Raw genomic sequence first — 16467 nt, forward strand, 5'->3', positions numbered from 1 at the left:
AAAAAAAAAAATGCACAACTGCATGAATATACAGGAATTTTAGTGGGATGTTCATTTTAACTGACCGTGTAAACTGCAAATTCAGAGTAGTCCATATACTGTAAAAGTAGCCACTGACAAACTTGAATAAATAAATAAGAGTAAGACAACAGTAGATGAATAGTGGGTTGATAAAAGCAGGGGTGATAGTCCATATTAATATGCAGTGCTGTAGTGTTGGCATCTCTGTGATAAGACTTTAAGATTTTGTCAAATCGAGGGAGACTGGTACAAAACTAATCATGACCCTTTTTCTTCTGAAGGACAGGGGTGGTTATTGGCGCCCAGATGGCATAAGGTATTTGTAGTATTTGTTATGTTTCCAGATATCTGCAAGGTCTTCTTTACTTATCTCTAAACCTTGCTGTGATGATGTCGGACAGTATGCTTTGTAGAGCGCCTGCAGAACTGATGACTGGCCCTGGTGTCCTGGTGCTTCGTCATCATACTGAGAAAATACAGTCATTGTTACCTCCGCCAAGGAGGTTATGTTTTTGCCAGGGTTTGTGTGTTTGTTTGTTTGTTTGTTTGTTTGTCTGTCCGTTAGTGTGCAACATAACTCAAAAAGTTATGGACAGATTTGGATGAAATTTTCAGGGTTTGTTGGAAATGGGATGAGGAAGAAATGATTAAATTTTGGTGGTGATCGGGGGTGGGGGGGCCCACGGGGGGGCGGGGGGGCCACTGATCAGCCTTGGCGGAGGTCTGCGCTCTCCGAGTGCTTCTAGTTGGTACTTTGACAGGATGGGATTCTATTGATGTTAAAGCTGAACCTATCATCAATAATGGTGCCAAGGTAGTAGAACTCCTCTACATGCTCGACAGGCTCTCAGTTACCTCCAATATTTTAAACAGTTGTTGCTAAACTCCACTGATGTCTTCTTGGTTTTGCTGGGATTTATGTCCAGGCAAAGCTGTGACTCCATCTATCCCTGTTTATGTGGAAGTTGGACTTATAAGTGTCAATTATATCAATGTATATATGCCTATTTTGTTCCTGTTAACAAGTTTTTCCACTCTCAAGCTAAGGGTTTAACCCAGTGGTTCCCAACCTTTTTGGGCTCATGACCCCATTTAGTAGTAGTAGTAAAATAGTGGTAGTAGTAGTAGTAGTAGTAGTAGTAGTAATAGTAGTAGTAGTAGTAATAGTAGTAGTTGTAGTAGTAGTAGTAGTAGTAGTAGTAATAGTAGTAGTAGTAGTAATAGTAGTAGTTGTAGTAGTAGTAGTAGTAGTAGTAATAGTAGTAGTAGTAGTAGTAATAATAGTAGTTGTAGTAGTAGTAGTAGTAATAGTAGTTGTAGTAGTAGTAGTAATAGTAGTTGTAGTAGTAGTAGTAATAGAAGTGATAATAGTAGTAGTAATGGTAGTAGTAGTAGTAGTAGTAGTAGTAGTAGTAGTAGTAGTAATAGTAGTTGTAGTAGTAGTAGTAATAGAAGTGATAATAGTAGTAGTAGTAGTAGTAGTAGTAGTAGTAGTTTATTTTATTCTATTTTATTTTTTTTTATTTTATGTGTTGTTTTATTACTCGCTGTTTTTAATCACCTTTTACATGTTTCTTTTATAATGTTTTAAATGTGTTTCTTTTTGTTTCTTTTATTTCAATGTCCTGTGTGAAGCACCTTGAATTGCCTTGTTGCTGAAATGTGCTATACAAATAAACTCGCCTTGCCTTGCCTTGCCTAGTAGTAGTAGTACTAATAGTAGTAGTAGTAGTAATAGTAGTAGTAATAATAGTAGTTGTAGTAGTAGTAATAATAGTAGTAGTAGTAGTAGTAGTAGTAGTAGTAGTAGTAGTTTATTTGGTCGTTAATTACTTTAAACAGCAAACAAAAACAACATATCCATTGTTCCATATTCAGTGCGACCAAAAGGGTTTAGACTGAAGTACAGACTTATTTTGCCGAACCCTGTTTACAATTAACACAAAGTTTCTACATGAAAACAAACAAACACATTTTCAGTGTAATCATTGCTAAATATACAACAGAAGAGAATACATGTTTAATTTAATTCAGGTACATCATGTCCTTATCTCAAATACCAATATTGATCCTAGTCTTTTAAACAAGTATTTTCTTTAGTCAATCCTGAGCTCTATATCTTTGAATAATAGTTTATTTGTACATCTTTTTAAAAGTTTTAATTGTTTTAGACCGTTTGAATCGATTTTCCAGGCCGTTCCAAAGATTAACCTCTCTAACAGAAATACATCTCCTTTTTTATTTGCTCTTGCCTTAGCTTTTATTATTAAAAATGCTGGTTCCTCTGAGGTTATACTGACTTTTCCTACATTCAAACGTCTCCTGGATGTAAGGAGGGAGAAGATTATTGTGTGCCTTGTACATCACTACCACTGTATTAAGGTCAACAAGATCATGCATCACAAATTTCTGCCGACCCCAGATATTCAAAATGGAGACTTTTTTTGTTTTGCTAAAATTAATTTGTTTTTGATCATATAATAGTTTGCTATACTATGTTGCAAATAAATGTTCATTTTAGACGACATTTAGTCTATATAATGTGTATTATTATGGACGGAGGCAGAAAAGCCAGGTGTAGATTACTGCACAAAGTGAGAATTTTATTTTCCTTGGTCAGGATATGTACAGTCAGTCCAGCTTGGATTTACAAGGCTGACAATTAATACTGAACAAACAAGAACTCAAACTATGAATTATGAAAGAGCTGCAACATCTGAAACTGACCACAATGAATATTTGAAAGATAAACAGTACCACAGTGCTTCAGTTTCAGCTTCACAGTTTGTCAGGTCTTTTATGTGTTGTGATTGTCTCTCTCAACTCACCATATAATTTAGCTTCAGCTTTTGCACCTTGAACTAAACTGCTTCACTTCCGCAAACCTTAAAACCTGATTTGTCAAAGCCTTCCTATAGAAGTTATTTTTTTCTTTGCGGTTCTTCCTGCATGGTAATGCTTGATTCCTATTTATATTTTTGTTGCATTAATTCAGTGGCCCTTATTGACTTACACATGCAGACACACATTTATTTCTGAAATCAGTTTCCATTGCACTCATTCATGTTTAGCTTTTTGCAATGTTTTAGGTTTTTACATTTTCAGATTTCCCAGGTTTTTTCATATGCAATCTGAAATGTAAGCACACTCAGGTATATGATACAATGGGAAATGTTATAAACCTACAAGAGTATTTTCAAAAAGGACTTTTTTTGTTTGTTATAAATTAACAACATACTTTAGCGAGCCACACTGATCACATTATGGGGACAGTTTGTGCCGAGTCATGTGACTCGTGTGGTTTACAGTGTCACTGAGTCATATGACGGTGCCCTATTTTGCCCGTTGAAAATATGCGTTAAAAGCATAGTTTCTGTTATGTGTTATGTAGTTATATGGCTCATGTTTTGCTTATAGGGGGAGAGTAAATGAGTTAACTGGGTGGAGGGAATATTTCAGTTTGACACCACACTCAACGGTCTGTGCTGTTGCCATAGAGCAGTGGTTCCTGACCTTTTTTGGCTCATGACCCTATTCCAACATCACAAATTTCTGCCGACCCCAGACATTCAAAATGGAGAGATTTTTTTTTTTTTTTTTTTTTTGTTAAAATTAATTTGTTTTTGATCATGTAATAGTTTGCTATACTATGTTACAATTAAACGTTAATTTTAGACGACATTTAGGCTATATAATGTATGTTATTATGGACAGAGGAAGAAAAGCCAGGTGTAGATTACTGCACAAAGGGAGAATTGGGTTTTCCTTGGTCAGGATATGTACAGCCAGTCCAGCTTAGATTTACAAGGCTGACGATTAATACTGAACAAACAATAACTCAAACTATGAATTATGAAAGAGCTGCAGCATCTGAAACTGACCACAATGAATATTTGACAGATAAACAGTACCACAGTGCTTCAGTTTCAGCTTCACAGTTTGTCTGCTATGGATTGTGATTGTCTCTCTCAACTCACCATATATATATATTTTTTTAGTAAGTTGTTTGTTTTTATCAATTACTAGAAATTTCAGGCGACCCCATCCAAATTCCAGGCGACCCCAAGGTTGAAAAATACTTCCATAGAGTCTGTGCTGTTTTACACGTGTTGTTAATGGAAGTTAATAAAACTGCCCTCTCATAGTCGTGTGATGTATTGGAACCCGAAAAGTGTGTCCCAAGTTCTCTCTCCTGTGACTTAATTCTGCCAAAACATTACATTACAATCACGGAAAAAATTATTAGATCATCAAAAGTCATCAGAAACAATGGTTATGCAATCAAGTACTAACTCCTGGGTGTATCATGTGACTAAAACAGACAGAAAAGAAAACATGGAATGTCTAAAACAGTGGTTCTTAACCTGGGTTTGATCGAACCCTAGGGGTTCGGTGAGTCAGTCTCAGGGGTTCGGCGGAGGTCAAGACACACACTTGACTCATTAGTTGGGTGTGTGTTGGGCTAGGTCCGTGTATGTAAACAAACGGCTTTGGAGACTCTTTCTCTGATTGACATCCAATATACGCGGTGTATTGTTGTTACTTATAGCACTACAACACATCCGGAAGTGTTTATAATCTCTTCCACTCATCTGACGATGAATTATTTGAGTATTTTCCACATCGTTGTTATGACTTTTGCTACTTCCTGTTAACCACAGAGGCACCCATGTGTAGCGTTTGTTTACATCTTTTGGTCACCGCACTGGTCAGTTACAATCATGTGACGACCGACGCACCGTCGTGGATGGAGAAATCATATTATGCTAAAGCCGAGCTAGTGCCGTAATAAAACAACGATCACAAAAATACTGATCGAGTATAACGAGAACTTTAAATACACTAAGTTCATTATTGGAATACATAAGGTTAAAAATTAAAACCATTTCAGTGTGGTTGTATTAAAAAAGGTCATGTCTTTGTGAAAAGGGATGTAATTTGTTGTGAGTTCAGGCACCGTATTGGTTTTGTTCTTTGAACACAGTGATGTTAATGCACGGTTCATTTTGTGCACCAGTAAAACATATACCGGTGTCTTGAATTTGAAAAAAATCATTTTATTTTTTAATAAAGAAGGGTTCGGTGAATGCGCATATGAAACTGGTGGGGTTCAGTACCTCCAACAAGGTTAAGAACCACTGGTCTAAAAGCACTGTTTTTGGCAGTACAAGAACTTTTGACAGTGTAAGAACTGAAGTGATTTTGGTTATTATCAAGAAAACATGGAAAATGCGTAGATATCAGCTCTGAAATTAAAGTCTTATGAGCTATTTTTTCTTGTTATCATTATATTTGTCCAAACAAATGTACCAGGCATTAAAATGAACGAGAAATTGAAGAAAACAAGGGTGGTCTAATCATTTTTCCGTGACTATATATAAGACACAGGTGCAAACAACAAAATTTAAAGTCAATGGCTCCTGCCCAAACATTCTACCAAGCTTCATGAAATCTGGTGCAGTAGTTAATAAAAGTATTGGCTCTTTGGTGGAAGTGAAAGTTAGTATGAATTCTGATTGTGACACCTCACAGAGTAACTGCTAATGTCAAAGGTGACGCCTGTTCTGTATCTCTAGAACAAAATGTTAGCAGTGACAAGGTTTATTGATGACACAGGAAGTGGGAAGGAAACCGCAGCACGCCTCAAACGTTAGCTTCTCATCAACACTCTTACTGTACTATAAAAGGAGTCTTGATAGTGTCAGAGGAAGCTCTTTCTAGCCTCCCCACCAAAACCTTAACAACAGAGTCAACAAATGCAAAACACAAAAACTGATCAATCCTCGTCACTGCATGTCTGCCTGGTTCCAAATACTAAACACGGAAGTATGTTTCTGAGAAGGTCAAGTACTGAGTGCAGATGTATATATATGTCCAGACATGTAGTTGCATACACGTATTTGTGGTTATAGTCTCATGTAAACTTTTTATATCTATTGTTTCTGTTTTGTTATTTTCAGGATGTGAAAGCAACAAAGACCATACAGACAGTGAACTGAGAATAAATAAACTCACTACAGTTGTTCTGTCATTGCAGGAACACCTCCATCTACTGAAATACCTGTGGGCCCTTACCCTTTTATTGTGACATCTAATGATGGGAAAAAGGTGCCAGTGGTCCAGGCCTATGCCTTTGGGAAATACCTCGGATATCTGAAAGTTACCTTCGACAAGGCTGGTAATGTGATAAAAGCGACAGGAAATCCCATCCTAATGGACAGCAGCATACCTCAAGGTATACAGCATCTATGGACCTTTTTTTTTTTTTGCTTAGTTTTGTAGTTGGTGACTTGAAGCTGTGGGTTTATTTTATTCTCTTTTATTTCATTTTATGTTAATATGTATAATACCAAGTGTAGGCGATTTATAATATGTTATTAATGACTTTAATAAGAAATCATTTAAAACAGTTAGTGTGGAGTTGCCAGGTTTGAAGAAAAGAGATTCCAGGCCACAATATCATTTGGATGGTTGGTTGGTTGGTTGGCTGGCTGGCTGGCTGGCTGGCTCACTGACTGACTGACTGACTGACTGACTGACTGACTGGCTGACTGGTTGGTTGGTTGATTGGTTGGTTTGCTGGCTGACTGACTGACTGACTGGTTGGTTGGTTGGTTGGTTGGCTGGCTGACTGGTTGGTTGTATATATACTTCACAGTCAAAAAAGTCCCATACACTATATTTTGCTGTTATTATATATGATAGTATAATTTTACAGTACAGAATCTATTCATGGTGGCTTTGTTTGCAGTGCTTATTGCATCCAAGTAAAGGTTATCCAAGGTCACACTGAATATCACAACATTTATTTCCTTCCAGAGTTGCGTTCATTTTTGGTCATGATCTTGTATTGATGATAGAGCGTTGTACACTGTGTAAACTTTTCTCCATCAAATCCCAAAGCTTCTCAATGTGGTTCAGGTCTGGACCCTGTGGTGGCCAATCCCTGTCATGATCCCTGAACCAGTCTTTTACAGTCAGGTCCAGATTAATCCTGGTATTGTTGTCTTGGAATATGTGTGTGTCATCAGTAAAGAAAAAAATCCACTGATGTTCAGACCTGGTTATTCACTGTATTCAGGTTCAGCTGACCTCATTTTATGGACACATAATGTTTCTGAATCTAGACCTGACCGACTAAGTCAACCACAGATCATAACAATGTCCCCACAGGTTTGTACTGTAGGCACTAGGCATGATGGGTAATCACTTCATCTACTTTTCTTCTCACCCTGATGCGCCCATCACTATGGAACAGGATCAGTATGGACTCCTCAGACCACATGACCTTTTTCAATTGAAACACAGTCCAATCTATGTTCTCTATAAACTGATGGTTGTTCAAGAACTGAGACGCTACTGCATCAGTTTGAGTTAAAGAACTTGTTGCAACAGAAACATATGAACTGAAGTTCTTTTTTTATAGAAAAAGCAGAACCTGTTAAGTTATAATACCATTTATTTCCTAAACTCTTTCAGATCCAAATATCCTTGCTGATGTTAATGAGTGGAAGAAAGGCTTAGCTCAGTACTCCCAACAGAACGTCGGACAGACTTTGGTTTACCTCAATGGGACGTTTGAGGAATGCCGATTTCGGGAGTGCAATCTTGGGAATCTGATCTGCGATGCTATGGTAATACTATAGTTACTTCCAGTTTATTAATTTAGTCAGTCAGGCAGTTACACTCAGAAACCCACTACTTTACAGAAGTTTTAATTTCAAATTCAGCCTGTACATGTTTTAGTTGTTTTAGTTTTAGCCATTAGTGGGAATTTATGGAAATAAGGGGCTGCAGTGGTGGAATACTTAAAAAGTCCAGGCACAAAAAGGTCAACTCCAGCAGAGAATCTCCTAAAATGACCATTATATCACTGTGTAATGTTTTGTTTTGCATCACTAGATTTATCACAATGCAAAGTATTCCAGTGATATGCAGTGGAATCTGGTGGGCCTATGCATGCTGAACAGTGGGGCCATACGTGGACCTATCGATGAGCGCTACAAAAACGGTACTTTGACATTTGAGGTCCTTTTTACAGAATTACAGAAGCCAATTATGTGAAACGTCCTCATTTTCAATCTCCTCTGTATGTGTTTACTTCAGGTTCTATTACAATGGAGGACATCCTTACTGTTTTACCATTTGGAGGAACCTTTGACCTGGTCCAGATGAAGGGATCAACAGTGAAAAAGGCCTTTGAACACAGCATTCACAGATACGGAGGCATGTCGGGGGAATTTCTCCAGGTGTCAGGTTTGTTACCAATCGTTAATACAGTTTGTGTATCTATTAGTCACTTTGTGTAACATTTGTACCTATGTGTCAAAGATTAAAATAAATATTCAGCTCTCTCTTCAAAATGCTAGTGTTGACATGTTTGGTTGTTTCTTAGCCATACTTTAATCTGGCTTTTGAAAGCAGCATACATGGGGCTCTCCCTGATATCCACTGGGATGGTGTTCCAGCTGGTGAGCCTTTATATGATAAAAGGTCAAAACACAGTAATGTCCCGTCAGAGAGCGAACTTTAATTGATTGTCATTCCAACATTTATTTCAACATAAGTAGCTTCTTGTTTTGGATAATCCCTTATGGTCCAACTAAAGCAAAACTGAATTTAAAAGTAAAAATGTGGGTCATTTAGCAAGACTAATCTGTCAAATTGTCTCTAAAATGTCCCATCAGAGAGATTTCGAATATCGTGTTTTGACCCTAAAGCGTTTTGTGTAAAGGATATTTTTTTTTGCTTGTACCTCATAGTCCCCCCTAGTGGCTGATCTAGTACTGAGCTGGTTGTTTTTCTGTCTGATAAAGTCTCCTAGAGGAGGTGGGGCTAATCTGTGTAGTGTTTTATAAATAAGAAACATGCATTTGAGTAATCTAAAACTCTCAAAGCTGAGGAAGTGATATTTCTTTAAAATTACACAGTGGTGATACGACTGGGGTTTTCTATCAAACACCTTGACAGCTTTTTTGTAGAGCTGTTCAAGGGGTTTTAGTATTGAAGAACCTGGAAGCCAGTGGTGTAGTCCAGGCTATACAGCGGTATATGGAGTATACCTACTTATTTTTCAGTCATCATTGCCAGAGGTGGGTAATCCCAGCTCCATAGAGTAAAAGTCCTGCCATGAATTGGTTCTACCTGTTCACTTAACACAGGTGATTCCACCAATTATCCCTTCATCTACCTGGACGGGGAGTTGTGCTCATCCAAATGGGCTGGTTCAGTCAGTGGTTGGAACAAATACATGGCAGGACTTTTACTCCATGGAGCTGGGATTACCCACCTCTGATCATTGCATATACCCACTTCTAAATCCCCCTGATGTGCACCATTCAGTAGTATCTGAGCCAAACTGCCCATGTTTTTTCCCCTAGGATGGTGAAGCCATGACCCGCCCTACTCTGCTTCTAATTGGCTAACCTTCACTGATTAGATTAATTAACTTTAGGCATGAGGACTGATGAGCCAATCAGAGGCAGAGTAGGGCGGGTCATGCCGAGGAAAATATTGATAACTTAGCACCAGAGCCAAGGCTCTGCTTAGCACTGTCCACCTCTGGAGCCTGATTGGACACCTCAGGTGCCAACACCACCCCAATTGATTGACAGGTCACTGCACGTCTCGTTGAAAGATGTGCGATTATTGGAAATGCGAACGAGAAAGGCAGAATAAATGTCTTTCAAATCAGTGACACATATCGAGAGAAACTACTTTTATGGAATACATAATTCTGAGGTAAGTTTTAAGGTGGTTTCAGAATGAGTCACTGTTTTAAACTACTGGTCATATGACTGCACATTTAGAGAAGAGATGTTGTTGCCATTAGTTAAACTGTGTGTAGGCTAACGTTATGAAAGGCTAACGTTACGAAAGGCTAATATTATGAAAGGCTAACATTATGAAAGGTTAACGTTATGAAAGGCTAACATTATGAAAGGTTAACGTTATGAAAGGCTAATGTTATGAAAGGTTAACGTTATGAAAGGCTAACATTATGAAAGGTTAACGTTATGAAAGGCTAATGTTATGAAAGGCTAACATTATCCTATGTTTGCCTCATACATTTACATTCATGCAGTTGCTTGGGTGATCAGTAAAACCTACAAACTGCTCCTGATCAACTCATGATAAATTTATAATAATGAGCAAACACTACTGATGGATTTTTGGATAAAGTAACTCTTATATGTCGCTGTTTCTAAAATGGCATTTTTCTGGACTACTTAAAAAAAAAAGGGCAAAAATTGAGAGTATACCCACTTCTCCAGGGACCGCTACATCACTGCTGCAAACGACCAAACAGTGGTGCGGTAGTCTATGTGTGATAGACTCATACAGTGAAGGTATGATTTGGTAATGAAGAGACTTGTATGTCATCGCAGCACATGCCTTAATTTTCTCTTCCATGTTTTCAGGCATTCACGTGAAATACGACCTATCTCGCCCAGTAAACCAGCGTGTAGTGTCCTTGTCCATGCTCTGCACTCACTGCCGCGTCCCCAAGTACGAGCCCTTAGACCCGGAGAAGACGTACACCATAGTGATGCCTGCGTACATGGTGGACGGAGGTGATGGCTTTACAATGATCAAAGAAGAGCTGCTGAAGCATAACACAGGTGAGCAGCAGAAGAGGTTTATTATAATAATAACATGTCAGCTGATCAAAGATGTCCACTGTTTCTTAATAAAATAATTCTTTGCTGGCATTTTCCTTCCTGTTGGACTATAACTAAACCAGCGCCTCATTTTTTTTTTTTTTTTTTTTCTTCCTGATAAAGTATTTGCAGGTGAGGGATGAGTGCATGTCCATAATTGTATGTACTCAATAGTTCATTCAAAGGTGGAGCCTAGTAGTATGCTTTTAAATTTTTGGAATAGACTTGGATATTTGGAAGGGGATAAAATGACCGTGGAATGGGCTTTTAATGAGTGGAACTGAGGAATGCCAAATGTAAACACTGAAATTCTTAATCCCGGTTTCAAAGTCATACATCTTGAGAACATATGGAGTAAAGATTCAGGCATTTTTGCATTAGAATAACTCCTACCACCCATCTACAGAATAATCCTGTATGCTTCACGAATTAAACTCACATTTTTTAAATTGATGTTGAGCGGAAAAAACACCATTTTCTAATTAGCACGGCGCATGCAAGGAAGCTGTCTGGTGCAGGAATTCTAAAAAACCAGGATGATGAGTGAAATGGATTGAACGTTCTATCATCAAGAGGCTTTTTGTCGCTGATAGCTGGTGCTTTTTAGTGACTGTGCTGAATTTAACAGGTTGCATTGACTTTCAGTCATTCTGTCTCTGACTTTGGCTCCTTTTGCCTCCAATAGAATGTGTCATTGCAAAAAACTAGGCATCATATTTGATCATAAACCTAATTCAATAAACATATCACCTCAGTTGTTCCATTATGCATGTAAATACATTTCTGAGTGTGATAAAACATGTGACTACAAAAGTAATATAGAATATTTTAGGAAGACCATGGACAGGGACAAGAGTTTTGCAACTTTACTTACAAAAAAGAAAGAAAAAAATGCTGCCCACTGCCCACATTAAAAAAATGTAGCTGAAAAAAGTTGCATGATGTTTGCAATTAAGGCAATTATTTAATGTAAAAAAGGCAAAACCTTTACTTTTGTGATCCTCAGGAGGTTAAAAAGATGTGCATTTCACACTGAGCGGTTTTGTTGAATGATATAGAATGAAATATCAAACAGTAAAAATATTAGTCAATTTAAGAAGATTTATTTAAAAAAAATGTAATTTTCACAGATATAATTAATAATGCAGATGGTTAAGGTTTTATAGGGCTGCTTTGTTTCATTTTATTGATTTTTTTTTTTTTTTTAAGAACAGAAAATTGACATAATTTTATTTACTATACTCAAAAATGGATTTAGTCAAACAACATAAAATTGAGATGGGACAAGATATGCTCATCTTTTTCACACTCCATTTCAGACACAATGTGCTACATTGGAATACATTTTGTCTGGCATTTTTCTGTTGGGAGTGTTCTGTTGAAATCTGTGTTTTTTTATTTGTTTTCCTATGATTTATCTTAATGATTTTGTTCTTTCTTGTGTTCAACTTAACCCATAAGCACCTAGTATTACTTTTGTGGCAGTTTCTAAATGAATTTTTTCTCTATATTTAACTTTTTGTCAATTATTTATCACAATTTATTGTAACATTATCTTCTGTATTTTGTGTTTTTTCAGTGAAAATCTGGTATTTTCTGAAATTTTACTGATCATGTAAATGTTCATAAAAACTCAGATTAAAGTTGAGGGTTATTATATAAAAAAAAAAAAAGAAAGAAAGAAAATTGTGGAAATAGTGACTTTTCTCAACAAAATATATCATTAACTGAATAGAAACCAAGTGTATTCATTCACTGTCATTGATCCAACTCCATGGGTTTTACTGGTGAATCAATGTTGTAGAAGATGACGGTGTTTCCATGGTAACTACAGAGCCTCTGAACGTCCAAATGAGTCATATCTGATGACCATATAAAGATGACAAACTGTATTTTATACCAATAATTTACATGTATTGATAGGATTTAATGGCTCAACAAGTATTAAACATTGTATACCAGTAATTTAGTTTCCAGAGGCTGTTTGGGTTTTTATGGGTTAAAGTTCTACAACACATTTCTCTACACTGGTATTTACATTCTGTTTAATTCATTTGTATTATAACCCATAAAGACCCAGAGCTACTTTTGAAGCAGTTCCAAAATAGTTTTCTCTATATATTTAACTTTTCTTAAGTGATTTATCACTATTTATTATAATATTATCCTCTGCATTTTGTGGTTTTTCAGTAAAAATCTGGTATTTTCCTATATTTAATTCATTGATCATGTAGATGTTCATAAAAGCTCAGATTAAGGTTGAGGGTTATTATATCAGAAACAGAGAAAAACTCAAGAAAAAGTGACGTTTTCAGTGACAATATCAATAACAGATGGTAAAAAATAGTGTGTCCATCCACTGTCATTGATCCAACTCCATGGGTTTTACTGGTGAATCAATGTTGTAGAAGATGACGGTGTTTCCATGGTAACTACAGCGCCTCTGAACATCCAAATGAGTCATATCTGATGACCATATAAAGATGACAAACTGTATTTTACTCCAGTTATTTACATGTATTGATAGGATTAGTGGATCAAAGGGTATTAAACATTTTATATCAGTAGATGAATTTAGTTTCCAGAAGCTGTTTGGATCTTTATGGATTGAAGTTCTTCAACACATTATATTCATATGTATTATAACCCATAAAGACCCAGAGCTACTTCTGAAGCAGTTCCAAAATAGTTTTTTCTATATATTTAACTTTTCTTAAGTGATTTATCACTATTAATTATAATATTATCCTCTGTTTTTTGTGTTTTTTCAGTAAAAACCAGGTATTTTCCTGTATTTAATTCACTGATCATGTAGATGTTCATAAAAGCTCAGATTAAGGTTTAGGGTTATTATATCAGAAACAGAGAAAAACTCAAGAAAAATTGACGTTTTCAGTGATGATATCAATAATGGTAAAAAAAAAAAAAAAAAAAACAGTGTGTCCATCCATTGTCATTGATCCAACTCCATGGGTTTTACTGGTGAATCAGTGTTGTAAAAGATGACGGTGTTTCCATGGTAACTACAGAGCCTCTGAACGTCCAAATGAGTCATATCTGATGACCATGAAAAGATGACAAACTGTATTTTACTCCAATTATTGACATGTATTGATAGGATTAGTGGATCAACAGGTATTAAACATTTTATATCAGCAGATGAATTTAGTTTCCAGAAGCTGTTTGGATCTTTATGGGCTAAAGTTCTACAACACATTTCTCTACACTGGTATTTACATTCTGTTTAATTCATTTGTATTATAACCCATAAAGACCCAGAGCTACTTTTGAAGCAGTTCCAAAATAGTTTTCTCTATATATTTAACTTTTCTTAAGTGATTTATCACTATTTATTATAATATTATCCTCTGCATTTTGTGGTTTTTCAGTAAAAATCTGGTATTTTCCTATATTTAATTCATTGATCATGTAGATGTTCATAAAAGCTCAGATTAAGGTTGAGGGTTATTATATCAGAAACAGAGAAAAACTCAAGAAAAAGTGACGTTTTCAGTGACAATATCAATAACAGATGGTAAAAAATAGTGTGTCCATCCACTGTCATTGATCCAACTCCATGGGTTTTACTGGTGAATCAATGTTGTAGAAGATGACGGTGTTTCCATGGTAACTACAGCGCCTCTGAACATCCAAATGAGTCATATCTGATGACCATATAAAGATGACAAACTGTATTTTACTCCAGTTATTTACATGTATTGATAGGATTAGTGGATCAAAGGGTATTAAACATTTTATATCAGTAGATGAATTTAGTTTCCAGAAGCTGTTTGGATCTTTATGGATTGAAGTTCTTCAACACATTATATTCATATGTATTATAACCCATAAAGACCCAGAGCTACTTCTGAAGCAGTTCCAAAATAGTTTTTTCTATATATTTAACTTTTCTTAAGTGATTTATCACTATTAATTATAATATTATCCTCTGTTTTTTGTGTTTTTTCAGTAAAAACCAGGTATTTTCCTGTATTTAATTCACTGATCATGTAGATGTTCATAAAAGCTCAGATTAAGGTTTAGGGTTATTATATCAGAAACAGAGAAAAACTCAAGAAAAATTGACGTTTTCAGTGATGATATCAATAATGGTAAAAAAAAAAAAAAAAAAAACAGTGTGTCCATCCATTGTCATTGATCCAACTCCATGGGTTTTACTGGTGAATCAATGTTGTAAAAGATGACGGTGTTTCCATGGTAACTACAGAGCCTCTGAACGTCCAAATGAGTCATATCTGATGACCATGAAAAGATGACAAACTGTATTTTACTCCAATTATTGACATGTATTGATAGGATTAGTGGATCAACAGGTATTAAACATTTTATATCAGCAGATGAATTTAGTTTCCAGAAGCTGTTTGGATCTTTATGGGCTAAAGTTCTACAACACATTTCTCTACACTGGTATTTACATCCTGTTTTATTCATTTGTATTTTAAAGTTCACCATCATCATGTCGCCTCATATCTGAAAAATCCTCCTACACTTGTCGTCCTGGCAGCTGGAAACCATCATTCATATTTTCATGTCCTCTGATTCAGACTACATTAACTCCCTATATTACTACCTCTGCCCGTATCTAATCAACCTGTTACTGTTAGTGCAAAACTCTGCAGTAAGTTGACCCACATATGTAGAATGGTGGAGCTATGTTAACATGATGTGAGTTTATATTCCCACCACGACGTGTTTAAAACAGAAAACAGGTGCTTTTAAAGAGCTACAACACAGATGCATAACCAAACTGTTTTCTTCCTGTCTCCTGCAGGTGATATGGACGTTGCTGTTTTTTCTAAATACATCTCGGACATGAAGCGTGTGTACCCTGCTGTGGAAGGTCGCATCACGTTCGCAAACTCAGCGTTCTTTAAATCCTCCAGTGTTGGTTTGATACTTCTGGGTTTATGTCTGTTGCTGATGCTCTGAGGGAAACTGGAGTTCGGCGACTCCTCTGGGACTACACTAACGGTCCTTATCTTGATGCTCTTCAGGATAATCAGAGGAAAATTGGATTATAGGGTAGATTCAGTGTAAAAGGCGAAAAGGGGAATTGATGACAAGAAATGAACAACACATGTTATTTTGGTGATGGAACTTTATCCCTCTTACCAATATAGAAGTCCAGTTTTTAAAAATTAGAAGCATATGATCACAGAAATGGAATATGACATTCTTAATTATATTTTTATTATTGTATAAATGTCTGAACATGTAGGTTGTTGTATTTTCTCGACCAGAATGAGCCATTTATATCAAAAGAAGAAGCATCTCACCTCTCCCAACATGATTCTTCAGCTTAGAAACTTCTTTTTCTGCCTTTTTATACTTATGTTTGGATGTAGTTCAAATTAATCAGCCTTAAAACCTAAGACAGGGGTGTCAAACACATTTTAGTTCAGGGGCCACATACAGCCCAATATGATCTTAAGTGAGTCAAACTGGAAAAATAATAACATAATAACCTATAGATTAGGGCAACTCCAAACATTTCTCTATGTTTTAGAGTGAAAAAAGTAAAATTACATTGTGAAAATATTTACATTGGGTTTGCTTCTATGAAACTGGTCCTTAAAAACAGGACATGGGGGCTAAAAATTCAAACCAGATGAAGACTAATGTTATGAAGCAAGTTTGGAAGCACTTTGGGTCTATTTTAAAAATAAATACTTACTGAGATAAAAGGGAAACTACTTTTCAGAAAAAATACATTTTTGTATTATTTTACATTATATTTAATACAAAAATCTGTATGTAACACGGT

The 16467-nt window shown here is 36.1% G+C and overlaps 1 protein-coding gene across 1 annotated transcript in view; it reads left to right on the forward strand.

Moving 5' to 3' along the window:
• The window catches only part of nt5e (5'-nucleotidase, ecto (CD73)), a 36918-nt gene extending 20782 nt beyond the window's left edge, over positions 1-16136 (forward strand). Inside the window, exons 4-9 of the mRNA XM_030125959.1 lie at positions 6059-6256; positions 7501-7655; positions 7924-8032; positions 8128-8277; positions 10443-10643; positions 15475-16136. Of these exons, the coding sequence (XP_029981819.1) occupies positions 6059-6256; positions 7501-7655; positions 7924-8032; positions 8128-8277; positions 10443-10643; positions 15475-15632 (971 nt within the window). The 3' untranslated portion in view covers positions 15633-16136. The remainder of the gene's footprint in view (positions 1-6058; positions 6257-7500; positions 7656-7923; positions 8033-8127; positions 8278-10442; positions 10644-15474) is intronic.
• Positions 16137-16467: the final 331 nt, after the last annotated feature.

This window comes from Sphaeramia orbicularis, chromosome 22 (assembly GCF_902148855.1).
Source record: "Sphaeramia orbicularis chromosome 22, fSphaOr1.1, whole genome shotgun sequence".
NCBI lineage: Eukaryota > Metazoa > Chordata > Actinopteri > Kurtiformes > Apogonidae > Sphaeramia > Sphaeramia orbicularis.